The following is a 14,580-nucleotide window of genomic DNA, read 5'->3' as shown; positions in this document are numbered from 1 at the left end:
TGGTAGAGGGCAGAAGCTGAGGGGCGCAGATCCTTTCTACCAGCTCTCACACCAGGAACCATGTGCCGTGGGTGCTGAGCGAGAATGATGCCCCAAAGTCCCTGGGCTAACATTCTCCTAAGTCCAGTGGTTTGGGTTCAGGGCAGCAAAGTTGGGTACAGCTCATCCTTGGAGATCAGAACGCCATCAGACAGGATGCTGCCAAGCTTTGTCCCACCTTAGGGCCTTTACCCTTGCTGTACCCTCTTCCTGGGATGCTCTTTCCCCAGATTTTCCCATGGCTGGCTCCCAAATGTCACCTCCCAGAGGGGCCTTCCCTGGATCGACATTAGTCCTTCACCTCTACACAAGCTCATCACCCGCTTTATTTTCTTAATAGCATTTACCACTCCACAAAACGCTATTGTCTGTCTTTCCCTTTAGCGTGTAGGCCCTCTGCACCTCTTGGTTCCAGAACTCCCCGCGACCGGCGCGGTCCTACTCAGCCCAGCGCTAGCCCCCGGCGCCTCCTCGGCTCCCGCAGCCTCTGAACCCCTAACGCGGATGTCTCCTACAGTGCTGCCGCCCTGAGCTCCCCCTGGCGGCCAAAGAACCTCACTGCTCCAGCCCGGCACAAACACGTGGACACCGCCTTGGACCCCAGTCCGCTTTATTCCGGAGGGCGGGAGACTGAACAGCCCAACCGAGGGGGCGAGTTAGGAGGTAGGCGGAGTCTTGTGTGTGTGGGAGGTCCCGGAGGCGGCTGGTGGGCGGGGTCTAAAGGGAGCGGCCAGTAAGGAGGGCTCGCTCGCTGTTCAGGGCCTGTGGAGTGGGCGCGTTCCAGGACGAGGGGGCGTGGCCCACCGTGCGCCGGCAGGTGGGCGGGGCTTCGGTGGGTCAGTCGGCACCAGAGTGGCCTACATGCCGGCTACGGTGCCGTTGGTCTCCATGTCGGTGAGGTTGCCCCGCAGGTCCTGCTCCTCCTCGAAGGCCTTGAACAGTGAGTTGAAGTTGCCGGCTCCAAAACCCTGGAGCGGGAGAAAGGAGGTGAGCTGCGGACCCAGAAAGCCAACCGCTGGGGACAGGCGGTCCTTAGTGGTACCTGGTGGTTGTAGCGATGAATGACTTCCAGGAAGAGCGTGGGCCGGTCCTGCATGGGCTTGGTGAAGATCTGCAGGAGGTAGCCTTTCTCGTCGTAGTCCACCAGGATTTTCAGCTCCTAGGTGGGAGACAGGGGACTGGGTAAGGGGGAGGCTGGCTGGCCCCTCTAGCCTGAAATGGTGGGATATTTAGAAAGGCCATGGGGGCTCCTGCACCCCCAAAGCCAAGAAAAGACCCTTTTCTGCAGCAGTTCCAGACACCTCCACCTCCCCGCCTCAGCCCCTGTGTTAGCCACCCAAGGCTGGCCTGGACCACCCAAGTAGCACCCACACAGCTCTCCCTGCTTCTGCTCTTGCCTCCTTACAATCCATCTTCCTCACATTCAGGGATCTTTCAAAAATCAGATCATCTCCCCTGTTTAAAACTCTCCAGTGGGGCTTCCCTCGTGGTGCAGTGGTTGAGAGTTCGCCTGCCGATCCAGGGGACACGGGTTCGTGCCCCGGTCCGGGAAGATCCCACATGACGCGGAGCGGCTGGGCCCGTGAGCCATGGAATATTATTCAGCTATAAAAAGGAACAAAGTACTGACACGTGCTACAATATGGATGAACCTTGAAAACATGATGCTGAGTGAAAGAAACCAGTCACAAAAGATTATGTGATTCCATTTATATGACATGTTCAGAAAAAGCAGCTCTATAGAGACAGAAGATCAGTGGTTGCCTAGGGCTGAGGGTGAGGAGGTGGAATGGGGAGATTGAGAGCTGGTGGCTAAGAGGTTTCAGGTCTCCTTTTAGAGTGATGAAAATGTTCCAAAATTGATTTCAATGATGGCCGCATAATATAGTGAAGAGCCAAAAACCACTGAATTGTGTATTTTAAAAAATGATGTATGTTATGTGCCTTAAATATCAATAAAGCTGTCAAAAACAAAACCAGAAAAACCTCCAATGGTTTCTGGCCACAGAAGAACAAAATCCGAACTCCTAAATAGCCTACCAGAGGAATCGGCTCCTGCCTACCTCTTTGACCTGGGCCACTCCTCAAACACTTCCTTTCATTCACTCTGGCCCTCTTTCTGTTTCTCAAATACTCAGAGCTTGCTCTTACCTCAGGACCTTTGCACTTGCTGTTCCCTCTGCCAGGACTGCTCTTTCTCTAGGTCTTCACACAGCCGACTCCCTTTCATCATCTTGATTTCACTGAAATGTCACCTCCTCAGAGAGGCCTTCCCTGACTGCCTCCTATGTAGCAGCCCCAGATCACTCTCTGTCATAGCCTGTTTTAAGTTTCTGCACAGCACCAACTCTCTCTCTCTCTCCAATGGTGTTTGTGTTATTTATTTGTCATCTGTCTTCTCACTAGAATGCAAGTTCCATGACGGCAGGGACCTGGTCTGCTTTCCCGGCTGCATCCCAGTGCCTGATGCAAGGTTGAGACAGCATTTATGAGGCAAGATGGAACTCAGGGCTTGTTCTCCTCGGCTGACCGAGGATCCTGTTCGAGGCCTTACCTCCAGAACATCAATATTCTCCTTCACCCGGATCTTGGCCGACTTGAGCTTCTCCCGCAGTTGTTTGTAGTATGTGGACGGAACAGCCAAAAACTCCATGCCTCTCTCTCTCAAGTGGCGAATCTGTCTCAGAGCAGGGTCAAGGTCAGTCCTTCTCTCTCCATGCTCAACACTCCCAGCCAGGGGGAAGTGCTGGGCCAGGAGGAGGCAGGGTCCCTACTCCAGCTTCCCCAAACTGCCAGGATGCAATGTGACCTCATCCCCTTCCTCCTCTGGGCCTTGTGGGTCCCGATGGAAGAACAGCAATCACTAACATTTATGGGACCTCACTACGTGCCTCTCTCGAGCACTTTCTATGTACTGTCTCGTTATGTCAATGCACTAATATTTTGAGGCATTTAGATGATTGTTCTCCCCATTTCATAGCTGGGAAAACTGAGGCATTGAGAGATTAAGTATTAATATCTATTCTCAACATAGGAGCCAGAGGGATTTTACTAAAATACAAGTCAAATCATGTCACTCCTCTGCTTACCAATAGTGGTGTTTCAGAGTCAAATTTAAGGTCCTCACGATCTGCCCCCACTCCTACCTTCTGACCGCATCTCCTACCCTTCTCTTCCTTGTTCATTCTGTTCCAGCTGTTCCTTTAACCTTCCTCTACCCTGGATGTCCCTTATTCCTGGGGCGCTTTCCCCAGATTTCCACTGCTTACTCGCTCCTCTGCATTCTTTTTTTTTTTTTTTTTTTTTGTGGGGGTACACGGGCCTCTCACTGTTGTGGCCTCTCCTGTTGCGGAGCACAGGCTCCAGACGCGCAGGCTCAGCGGCCATGGCTCACAGGCCTAGCCGCTCCGTGGCATGTGGGATCTTCCCAGACTGGGGCACGAACCCGTGTCCCCTGCATCGGCAGGCAGATTCTCAACCACTGCGCCACCAGGGAAGCCCAATGTCTTCTGCATTCTTAAATGTCTCCTTCTTAGCGCCAGGACTTTGGTGACCGCCTAATTTAAATATACAAAGTCCTGGGACTTCCCTGGTGGTCCAGTGGGTAAGACTCTGCCCTCCCAGTGCAGGGGCCTGGGTTCGATCCCTGGTCAGGGAACTAGATCCTACATGACGCAACTAAGAAGCCCGTGTGCCACAGCGAAGATCCCGTGTGCCGCAACTAAGACCTGGCACAGCCAAAATAAATAAATAAATAAATAAATAAATAAAAAAGAAAAACTTGAAATTAAAAAAAAAAATGTCCTTTACCCTCCCTCGCCCATGGCCCTGCCTTATTTTCCTCTAGAGCACTCACTGCCGTCTAACAGAGAGATTTTACTCATTTTGTTTTGTGCCTCCATAAGGGTAGAAACTATTGTCTTGTTGGCTAATGTGTCCCAAGTACCTGAAACAGTGCCTGGCACACAGTGGGTGCTCAATAAGCATCTGTTGCGTGAATGAATGAATGAAGTTGCCATGGTCATGGTGAATTCTTGGTTGGGCCGGGGCTGAATGGGACAGGCCAGGCTCTTGTCCAGTTGGTCGTACTGCCACATTAAGAACAGGTAGGACCCAGCCTCCCCAAGGGCTGGAGCCATAGACTCAGGACATTTAGTTTAGATGAAAGGACCTAGTGGATCTTGTAGCTTACTATCCTCATTTTCAATTTGATGCAACTGAAGCCCAGAGAGGGGGTTGAATCCCCCAAAGACTCACAGTACGTTACTGGCAGAACCACATCTAGAGCCCAGGCTTCTTGTTACTCTGGCACTTGCTACTTCTGTAGCAGAGAGACCAAACTCTCTAGGGTGGGAATATGCCTGCACATGAATGGCATGAGCCAGTAAGGGAGCCCTGTCAGCCGTCTGGGCTGACGAAGGGGACCCAGGACTGCCACTCATCACCCCCATCCCCAGCCTCTGACTCCGTTTTGCAGAGTTTGGCTCTGGAGCTGAATGGGAGGTGAATTAGGACCAGGAATGGGCTTCTAACCGCTGTGATGATGTCTTCAGTCTTGAGAGCGATGTGCTGGACCCCAGCGCCCCCGTTATAGTCCACATATTCCTGTGGGAGGGAAGCAAGGAAACCATTGTCAGTGGCCCCGTCACCCACACCCCTGCCCCTGCAAGAGCCCTCAGACCTCTTCCCTGCTTCGTTCTTCCCCAGCCAAGGCCCCCGGGGCCCGAGGGAGGCCCCACCTGGATCTGGGACTTCTTCCTGCCCGGCGCTGGCTCGTTAATAGGCATTTTGATGGACTCCTCGTAATTGGCCACCACGATGGACCGCAGAGAGCTGTACTCCGTGTGCACCTGCGTGTCATCCACGGACCAGAAACGGTGGAACTGCAGGTTCTTCAGGTACCTGTGGGGGGTGGCCAGAAGGGCACAATGGCTCTGATGTTGGCCTGGGACCTGCCCCCTGCCCCTATGCCACCTTCCAGAATTTGTTCCCTGAGCAGGCTCCAAAAAGGGTACCACCTTTCACATCACGCGCATCATAGGTCTGTACCTTTATTATGACAATTTTCTTTTGGGTGGAAGTAAAGCATCTGATAACAAGATCCGTATACATGGCACCACTCCAACAGATGGAGGTGCTTTTGAGAAAGGGTACTTGCTTCTAATTTGCACACACGTGCTCTTTGGGTAGTGACAGCCTTCCTCCAAGGCTCCCTGGACTGTGACACCCCCTGTGTTGATTCCCCAAGGTTCCTCAGAGGGAGGACCGGTGGGTCACTTTGGGCCTTAAATCCTCTGGCCTCCATGGTGACAGTTTTTCAGGGAACAGATGAATCAGTGACCTCAGACTAACCTGGCCCCACCTCGTGCTCTATTTCCTGACAACACCTGGGAGTGGGCCTGTCACACATGTGGGAAGGGCTTGGGCCAGGGACTCACCATTCTGAGGCAGACAGCATCTCCTGATCAGGCTGGTTTCCCACAATGTGATCAATTCTCTCGAGACTGCAGTTGGGCCTGGGAGAGGGAGGCAGTTAGGGGCTGAGGAGAAAGCTACTCCCTAAATCTCTTCCTTCCACCAGCCCCTCAATAACAGTAACTGCTCATTATTCCATAGCACTTACTATAGACACTTTATCTGCATCAACTCACGCACTGTTACTAGCCCCATTTTACAGATGAAGAAACTGAGGCTTAGAAAAATAACTTGCCAAGGTTAAATAGCTGGTAAGTGACAGAGCTGGGATTTGAACCAAGGCAGTTGGGTTCCAGACCCTAGGCTCTTGGCCTCTATGCTGCCTCTTCAAGCCATCCTGGGATGCTCAGGGGCTCCCCAGCAGGGACCAAGATGCTCTGTCCCCTCTGCATGGAAGAGAGGGCACCCCACCCTTGCCCCAAGGGGCACTCACAGCTTGGAAAGTAGGGGGTCGACGAATGCTGGGGCCTCGAATCCAGGCAGGAACCAGCCGGTGTAGTTCATCTTCTCTACCAGGGTGTGTGTAGTATCCCCATACTGTGGGTGGCGAACAGCCTGAGGTCCCATCCCTGCTGAGGCCAGGCTGCATTTCATGGTGCCAACACCAGACCTGGCCCTAACTCCAAGTGTGATTTTGGGCAAGTCACTTCCCCTTTCCAAAATGAATTGCAGTCTGACATTTGGGAATTTGACAGTCTGTCTGCCCCACAGGACCAGAAGCTCTGTGGAGGCGGGGATGCCGTTTTGCTCATGATGCTGTCCTGGCACATAATAGGTGCTCAATTAAAATGTGTTGCCTGAATGAAGATGATGAGGGTGTTGGATCTAATTATATGGAAGGGCCTTTTCAATCATTCTAACAATCTTTGAGTTGTATTAAATCTTGAGGAGGAAGGACCTATGATTGTATCAGGTAATCTTCGCTGCGTGTCTGTGATATGCCAAGCGCTGTTCTAAGTGCTATACACGAATCATCTCATTTGATCCTTTAAATGACCGTGGGAGGAGTTATAGCTGAAGAAACAGGCACAGGACGGTTAATTAGCGTGTGGCAGATCACACAGGTGGACCACGCAGGTGGTAACTTGCTCATTTAAACGGAGTCCCAGGGAGGTGAAGTGATTTGCCCAAAGTCACATAGCTTGAGTGGGGTGGGGCTTCCCTCCCACCTCCTTCCCCAGACCCACCCATCTCCTTCCTTGCATCCCCATGCTATCAGCCCCCACTGGGGAGGAAGGGAAGCCCAGAGGCGTGACTGGTAGCCCTCCTCAGCCTCTGCACACCAGCCAAGAATACAGGAGATCAGGGTCCAGGGAGAATGTCTGCACTTTGAGGCACAGGTGTGGGATGGTATAATGGAGTCAGGGGCTGGGGAGGGGGGTCCTGGCGTCTAAGTGGGTGCTGACAGCAGGAGAGGTGGGGCACTGAGGTTAACTCACCGTCTGCAGCACAGCAAACTTCACCTTCCCAAACTTATCTTGCTCTACCCAGGGTTCCCGCACGATCTTGGCGCCTCGTTCCCGGGCTTTCTGCAGAGGAGATGGGGTGGGGAGGTGGTCAGTGCTGGACCCTCAGTGCTGGACCCTTTGGCTGCCCCTGCTGGATCCCTTCTGCGTGGTCCTGCCGCAGCCTCCTCCAGTTTTTCCAGCCCCAGGCAGGAACTCCAGCGAACTTTAGCTGTTGCCCTTGACACCCATGGCTCATGCCCATTTGGCAGATAGGGAAACTGAGGTCCAGGCCCAGAGCTGGGGCTATTTAAGACAAACCAGGTTGGGGTGGGGGTCTGTCCTGCCTGTCCTGTGCTAACTCACTCTGTGGCCCTTCGCCCTCTCTAGTCCTCAGTTTCTTCATCTGTAAAAAGGGTGGTTGGATAAGACAAATACAAGCTGACATTTATTGAGCACCTACTATGTGTCACACCCTCTGCCAAGTGCCTTACATGCATGAATCATGTATTTGATATTTAGCAAAACCTTATTACTGCATGTCTATGCTTATCACATGTCAGGCACTGTTGTAAGTACTAGCCTCTTTAATCTGCACAGCAACATTACATGAAAGGCACTATAATTGTCTCTATTTTATAGATGAGAACACTGAGGCACAGAGAATTTAAGTCACTCACCTGAAGTCACACAGCTAATAAGATTGAGACCCAGCAGTCTGCCTCTGGAATCTACACTCTGAACATCTAAACTGCCTCTTGAATACAGCGTTTGGTACAGTCATGCTCAAGAAATGATGATTGTGATCTCGTTTCCTCTTTGTAACAACTCAGTGAGGTAGGTGGTTATCCCCATTTTACAGATGCAGAAACTGAGGCTCAGAAAGAGGTTGCACGGCTACTAAGGGGCAGAGTGTCACTGGAACTCAGGTGTGTGTCAGCCAACATCTGGGCACATCACTCCAGCGTGGCAGTGTCCTCCAGCCCTGACTGATGGGGGTCCCTGTCGCAGACAGAGGGCAGGCCGAGCCTCACTGCTTCGTCTCTGCGCCAGCCCAGGTGCGGCCTCACCTGCACGATGTAGTCACAATCCTCCACCTCGAAGGCAATGTCCTTCACTCCGTCGCCATGTTTCACCAGGTGATCGCCCATCTCTGTGGCCGGCAGGGGAGGCAGGTGGCGCTGGAGTCATGGCCCCTCCCCTGTACTCTCAGCCTTCTGAGCTTCATCTCCTTCTAGGCTGAGGCCCCCTCCCTGAACCCTGGTCCACCCCTGTGTCCCTAACCCCCACCCACAATACCACGTCTCCACTCCCTGGCACCCCGAACCCTCTGGGGCCCCTCACCTTTGTTCCAGGGGTTGAGGGCAGAGGAGAAGATGAACACAATCTAAGATGTAGAGGAGAAGGGAGGTGTGGCTGGTGGCTCAGGTGAGCTTCTGGAGGTGCACTCCCGGCCCCCCTCCCTGCCCACCAGCGAGATACCCCTGGTGGGACATTAGGACAAGACCCCTCTTCCCAGCCAGGCAGGACTGTTGACGCTGGGTTCCTGTCCTTTCTCAGCCTTAGCTTCCCCTCTGGTCCTGAGGGATGGGGGCTTCTCCCGTGCCAGACCCTCCTGGGGCCTTGGGATGAGCTGCCGGTCAAGCCTCCCAGTGGGGAGAGCCCCAGGGATCCATGGACCAGGGCACTGCTCAGATTTCCAGTCTGACGTCTGAGGCCTTTGCCAACTTTTCCTGAACATCTCTGAGACCAGCGTCGGGCCAGGCCGAGAAGTAGACCAAACCAAGAAGGTCCCTGTTGCATGTCGTACAAAGGTGCCGGGGGAGGGCCCAGTGGAGGCTGACCTCAGTGCACGCTCTGCTAACCACACCGGGCAGCCTGGAAGAGCACTGGGCCGCCTGGAGGAAGGGCTTCCTGGCCTCCTGCACCCAGAGGTGCCAGAGCTGTCAGGGAGCTCAGAGACCAGCAGGGAGAGAGATGGCCCTCCTGGATGGGTAGGGTCCTGGGTGGAGACTCACCTTCCCTTGCTTGATCACGTGGCTGACCATCTCCCGGGAACCCGTCTCCAGGCCCTTGTAGGCTAGGGGTTCAAAGCCCATCTTGCTGCAGTAGTACGACGCAGCCTGAATCACAGAGTTGCACAGGCCCGTGAGGGTCGAGGGGCCAGCCCCCAGTCCCCCAAGCCTATCTGCCCTGTTGCCCCAGGTGCCGAGATCCTCCTGGGAAGAAAGCCTGCTCCCTGGCCCACGCTGATCTCAGATAAGTTTCCCACTGGGGTCTGCGGCCCTGATTGTGTAATTAGGATCCAAAGAGTGACTGTCCATCCTGGGACTCTCCCAACATTGGCCCTGATCCTCCCGTCCCAGGGCCCAATCACAGACCCAGCTGGAGACCTGCCCTTGTCCTGGAGGCCCCCTTGCCTGCCCTCTATCCACTCCCAACACCTTGCCCAGCTTTTACCTGCTTCGCGTTGCCAACCCAGAAGGTCACGGAGTGAAAGTGGAGGAATCGGCCTCTCTCAGGCTGCAGAAGAAGAGAAGGGGCAAGGCTCAGTCCCTAGAAGTGGGTCTAGAAAAGTGCAAGTGGAGAGGTGTGCCCTAGCCACCTCCCTTGTCCCACCCTCAATCCAAGAACTGAGGAGAAGCCAACCCGCCCCACCCTGCTGCCCTGAAGGCTTGCCAAGCCTCAAAAGGTTTCTCATGTAGAAATTGAGCTCCTGTGGGCTCAGGATTGGTGAGCCCCCCTCTCCCCCGGGAGGCCTGCCCAAGTTTCACAGGGGGAAACAGCCTTATGCTACAGCGACACAGATTTAAGTTAGACCTTAGAAAGAACTTCCAGACAGGATTAAGAGATTGGCAGGAATTTAAGAAGAGGTAAAAGTTTTTCTTAGGAGGGCAACGTTGAGACCAGCTCAGTCTAGACGTGGCAGGGGGGGACAGAGATGAACTTGAGTGTGCATCCAGAACGTCACGTAACCCTTGTAGCTATTATTCCTCTTCTGCTCTTTGCTAACATCCCAGTCTCCCGGGGCCCTGACCCCACATTTCCCTTCCTGCTTACCTTCTCTCCTTTGTTGCTGTAAGTCGTCTAAGGAGAAAGAAAAGGACAGTAAGACATGGAAACTTGGACACAAGGTGCTTCTGGAAATCTCACTCCAGATCCGTGCCGTTGGCAAAAGCTGCCATGGCTCCAGGCAGGCTCTTACCATGACTGATCTTGGTCACACTTCCTGCTGGGAAGACTGGGATGAGAGGCCAGCAGAGTGCTGGACAGAAATATTTAACACCCAGCAAGTCCCGCCCCTGGCCTCCTGGCCTTCCTGGGGGTGGGAGCTGATCCTGGAAGCTCCTAGGCCTGGAAGCCTCTGATCCAGGCATGGCCTCATTGGACAGGGTGATGCTGTCAGGCCTAGAAAGGGGGAGTGACTCGCCCAAGGCCACCAGCCAGTTGGGGGCAGAGCCGGGGCCAGAAGCCAAGGGCACATTCTTTCCAGGACCCTGGGCTGGGACTGCGATCTTTGCCCTCCAGAATCCAAAGCTGAGAAGCCAAGGCCAGCTTGGGTGCAGAGGTGGCTCCAGAATTCTTATTCAGGGAGAATTTGAGGGGGATTAGGGACTGGTCTTGAAGCCAGCCACTTGTTTGCATAGCAAGTGTATGGTTTATATTTAGGTAAAAAGGTTGTATTCAATAGTGGTTAGAGGCATGGGTGTGGGGGTTTGAATCCTGGAGGTCTACATACTCTGTGACTGGGGAAAGTTACCGAACTCCTCTAAGCCTGTCTCCCATCTGTAAAATGGGAACAATAGTAGTGTAGCAGGGCATTAAATGAGATAAACGTAAGTTTTTGGAATAGAATATGGCACACAGTAAGATCTCTGTTAATGTTGGTTATGATTAGTTATGTTTTTTGGGGGCTTTGTGGGGGGGCGCTGATGGAGAATAGGGAGGCCTTGGCGTTGCCACAGCCTGGGTGTTGGGAAAGAGGTTGTGGCCCTACCCCTGGCCCAGAGTGGTGGGAAGGGGGAGCTTACGGCCCTGGGAGGAGGAAGGCCTGGGTTACTCCCCAGCATCCCCCATACCCGAATCCTCAAGGCTCACTTTCCTGGAAGATGGAGTGGTAACTGCTGGCCAGCTGTGGCATTTACCTGAGGGCTCCAGGACAGCCCCCTGCCTCTAGCTCCACGTCAGTCCCCAGAAACTCTGTTGCTGAGACATCTTCCTGGGGAACTGACTTCATCAACTATCCTCATTGCCTGGAAACTCTTCCTAGACCCTGATGCTGGCAGTCTCAGCCGGGGACTGTGCCAACCCCACCCCACCCTCTTGCATTTTGGCTCCCTAAATGTCCTGTGTTAGCCGTTTTTGTTGTTGTTGTCTTTTGAGAGTAATATTTATTTTGTCCTGATTATAAATAACTCATAGGTTTTCTTTCCAATTTATTTAAACTAAAAAAAAAAAAGTTTATGGGACTTCCCTGGCAGTCCATTGGTTAAGACTCTGCAGTTCCACTGCAGGGGCCGCGGGTTCAATCCCTGGTTGGGGAACTAGATGCCACGTGCATGCCACAACCGAGTCCATATACTGCAGCTAAGAAACCCGCATGCCACAACTAAAGATCTGAGATGCTGCAACTAAAGATCCTGCATGCCACACCTAAGACCTGGCACAGCCAAAATAAATAAATAAATATTGAAAAAATATTACACTGTGTATATATATACACACCACATTTTCTCTATTCAGCCATTGATGGGCACTTAGGTTGCTTCTATATCTTGGATATTGTAAATAATGCTGCAGTGAACATGGGGATGCAGATATCTTTTCGAGTTAGTATTTTTGTTTTCTTTGATATATACCAAGAAGTAGAATTTCTGGATCATAATTCTACTTTTAATTTTTTGAGGAATCTCCATATTGTTTTCCATAGTGGCTGCACCAATTTACATTCCCACCAGCAGTGCACAAGGGTTTCCTTTTCTCCACATCCTTGCCAATGCTTATGTCTTGTCTTTTTTTTTTTTTTTTTTTTTTTTTTGCGGTACGCGGGCCTCTCACTGTTGTGCCCTCTCCCGTTGCGGAGCACAGGCTCCGGACGCGCAGGCTCAGCGGCCATGGCTCACGGGCCCAGCCGCTCCGCGGCATGTGGGATCTTCACGGACCGGGGCACGAACCCGTGTCCCCTGCATCGGCAGGCGGACCCTCAACCACTGTACCACCAGGGAAGCCCATGTCTTGTCTTTTTGATGATAGCCATTCTAACAGGTGTGAGGTGATAGCTTATTGTGGTCTTGATTTGCATTTTCCTGACGATTAGTGATGTTCTGCATCTTTTCATGTACCTGTTTGCCATCTGTACGTATGTCTTTGGAAGAATGTCTAGATCTTCTGCCCATTTTTCAATCCGATTATTTGTTTTTTTGCTAGTGAGTTATGAGTTCTTTATATTCAGTATATTTTAGATGTTATCCCCTTATCAAATATATGATTTGCAAATATTTCTTCCCACTCAGTAAGTGGCCTTTTCATTTTGTTGATGGTTTCCTTTGCTGTGCAGAAACTTTTTAGTTTGATGCTAGTCCCACTTGTTTATTTTTGCTTTTGCTTTTGGTGTGAGAAGGCTTTTTTTTTTTTAATACAGAAAAACAATCTTGGCAAGTTATGACCTCTTGGATCATTCAATCCAACATTCTCATTTCTCAGATGAGAAAAACTGACAAACAGCAAGAAAGTGCCTGACATTACTCCCCTCTTTTCTTACTCCCCCTTCTCCCTCCCTGCCTCCCATGTCTTTCCCTACCAGCCAGGGAGCAGAGAGGGGCTTGTAGCAGGGAGGAGTCCCCCTCCCCACCCTCCTCAGCAAAACCTGCTAGGTCCCCTGGGCCACTCTCAAGTTTCCACCTCCTCCAGGAAGCCCTCTCAGAACTCCCCAGCCCCAGGTCAGAGGTTCAGCTGCTTAGTTGCCATGGGTCAGCTTTAGTCAGCAACCCCCGAGGTGGGGCCCAGGACAAACAGAGAACTTTCCTAAGCCACCCAGTTAGCAAGTGGCAGAGTAGAACTGGAATGGGAATCAGGCTATTCTAACTCCAGAGCCCACACTTTTCATCTCTGTCTTGCCTTCTAGACAAATGGGAGATATTGATCCGCCAACTAGACAGATGGGGAAACCAAGGCTCGGAGAGGGAACATATGTCCCTGGGGTTGTGGAGCTGGTAAGAACAGAGATCCAAGCTCTGGCCTATTTGCTTCTGAAGCTGGATCCCCTTCCACCGGGCCAGACACCTTTTTCCTTTTCTCTGTTTTCTGGGCAAATCTGGAGGCAGGCGAGGAGGCCCCACCTCCTTATCCTGCCCCTGTTGGGCCAGCCTGCCCTCAGTGCCCACCTTGGTCTCCCGGGTCTAGGTTTCCAACCAAGAAAATGGGGGTGGAGGTGGCCCAGAGTGGCGCTCACAGGCCAGAAGGTTCCACGGTGGGCAGGTGTCTCCGCACAGCCCTCCCATCCCAGGTGAGGGGGACCTTGTCCCCTTGCTCTCGGCAGCTGAATCAAACCCCCGCTCGCGGAACCTGGCCTGGCCTGTGTCCTCGGCACAGTCAGTGTTTGCTGAATCAAGGAAGCGTGTCAGCAGCAGCCTTGGATGCCAAAGGCAAGTGTCCGGCTCAGCTGGCCAGGGCTGTTGTCTTCCTCCCTCCTACCCTCTGGACTTTGCTCCCAGAAACACTGTGGGTCTCAGTCACGCTCGGGATACACCCCTAGGTGCCTCCCCCATCTGTGGGCAGGGGTGGGGGGGGGCCCGCAGGACCCAGTTTTTGGAGCCCCCGTGTCCCCTCCCAGATGCTCCCTCTCAGGCTGGGCCCAGTTGGAGAAGAGGTTAGCAGCGGATGGGTGTGGCTGTCTTGGCTCTTCGTTCCCGAGTGGCCAGTTTACGCCCCTCCTGAGCTAGGAGCTGGGTTCCAGAGGCCTTGCTCAAGGAGCTCACTATTCAGATGGGCTCACTGACTCACCCTCCACTGTGCCCTGGTGTGTAGAAAAGGGTGAACACAGCAGGCTTGAGGCTGCTATTTGTAGAAAGACCTGCTTGCGAGGTTGAGCCTTGGTTGGCATCGAGGAACTTGGGTTTCAGGAAGGTTCCCACCATCCCCAGAAATGATAAGAGGCCTAAACTGTACAAACAATGTGGCTTATGCCGAACACCTGCTTGTCTCTTGGGAGCCTGGGATTTTGGTACGTGCTGTGTGGTGGGTGCCTTCATGACCAGCCTCCCATGAAAACCCTGGAGCTTTAGGCTCAGGCCCACTTCCCTGGTAAACACTTCATAACCTCTTGCTGGAGGAAATAAGTGCATCCTGTGTGACCCCACTGGGAGAAGACCCCTAGCATCTTGCTCCTGGTTTCCTCTGGACCTTACCCACACTTCTTTTCTCTGGGCTGAGTTTGCCTCTTTTGCTGTAATACAACTTAGCCGTGAGTATGACTATATGCTGGGTCCTGTGATCCTTCCTCATACATCATCAGACTTGGGGGTGGTATTGGGAACCCCTGACACAGTGGTGGCAGCAGTGGGATTCTCCTGACAGACCCTCGACTCACTGAAAAATGGCAGAAATACTGTTTTGGGAAAGG

The 14,580-nt window shown here is 52.8% G+C and overlaps 1 protein-coding gene across 1 annotated transcript; it reads right to left on the bottom strand.

The window, feature by feature from the left end:
- Positions 1-643: 643 nt before the first annotated feature.
- HPD (4-hydroxyphenylpyruvate dioxygenase) lies at positions 644-9,210 on the bottom strand. The gene is made up of 11 exons (XM_022598039.2): positions 8,978-9,210; positions 8,304-8,346; positions 8,030-8,112; positions 6,954-7,043; positions 5,948-6,051; positions 5,478-5,555; positions 4,779-4,941; positions 4,573-4,644; positions 2,594-2,716; positions 1,082-1,198; positions 644-1,007 (listed from the first exon to the last, which is right to left on the bottom strand). The coding sequence occupies exons 1-11, from the start codon at positions 9,056-9,058 to the stop codon at positions 897-899; spliced, it is 1,065 nt and encodes a 354-aa protein (XP_022453747.2). The 5' UTR covers positions 9,059-9,210; the 3' UTR covers positions 644-896.
- Between the last annotated feature and the right edge of the window lie 5,370 nt (positions 9,211-14,580).

Source organism: Delphinapterus leucas, chromosome 14, assembly GCF_059928025.1.
Source record: "Delphinapterus leucas isolate spDelLeu-1000000601 "Yukka" chromosome 14, BTC_Dleu_Yukka2, whole genome shotgun sequence".
NCBI lineage: Eukaryota > Metazoa > Chordata > Mammalia > Artiodactyla > Monodontidae > Delphinapterus > Delphinapterus leucas.
This window is presented reverse-complemented; position numbering and strand designations above follow the sequence as displayed.

Bases quoted from the DNA above. Each gene is read 5' to 3' on its own strand.
- HPD (XM_022598039.2), bottom strand. From the start codon at position 9,058: ATGGGCTTTGAACCCCTAGCCTACAAGGGCCTGGAGACGGGTTCCCGG. The intron at 7,044-8,029 runs GTGAGGCCGCAC...TCTCCTCTGCAG, and splicing joins ATTGTGACTACATCGTGCAG to AAAGCCCGGGAACGAGGCGC. The intron at 2,717-4,572 runs GTTAGAAGCCCA...GCTCTGAGACAG, and splicing joins CTGAAGACATCATCACAGCG to ATTCGCCACTTGAGAGAGAG.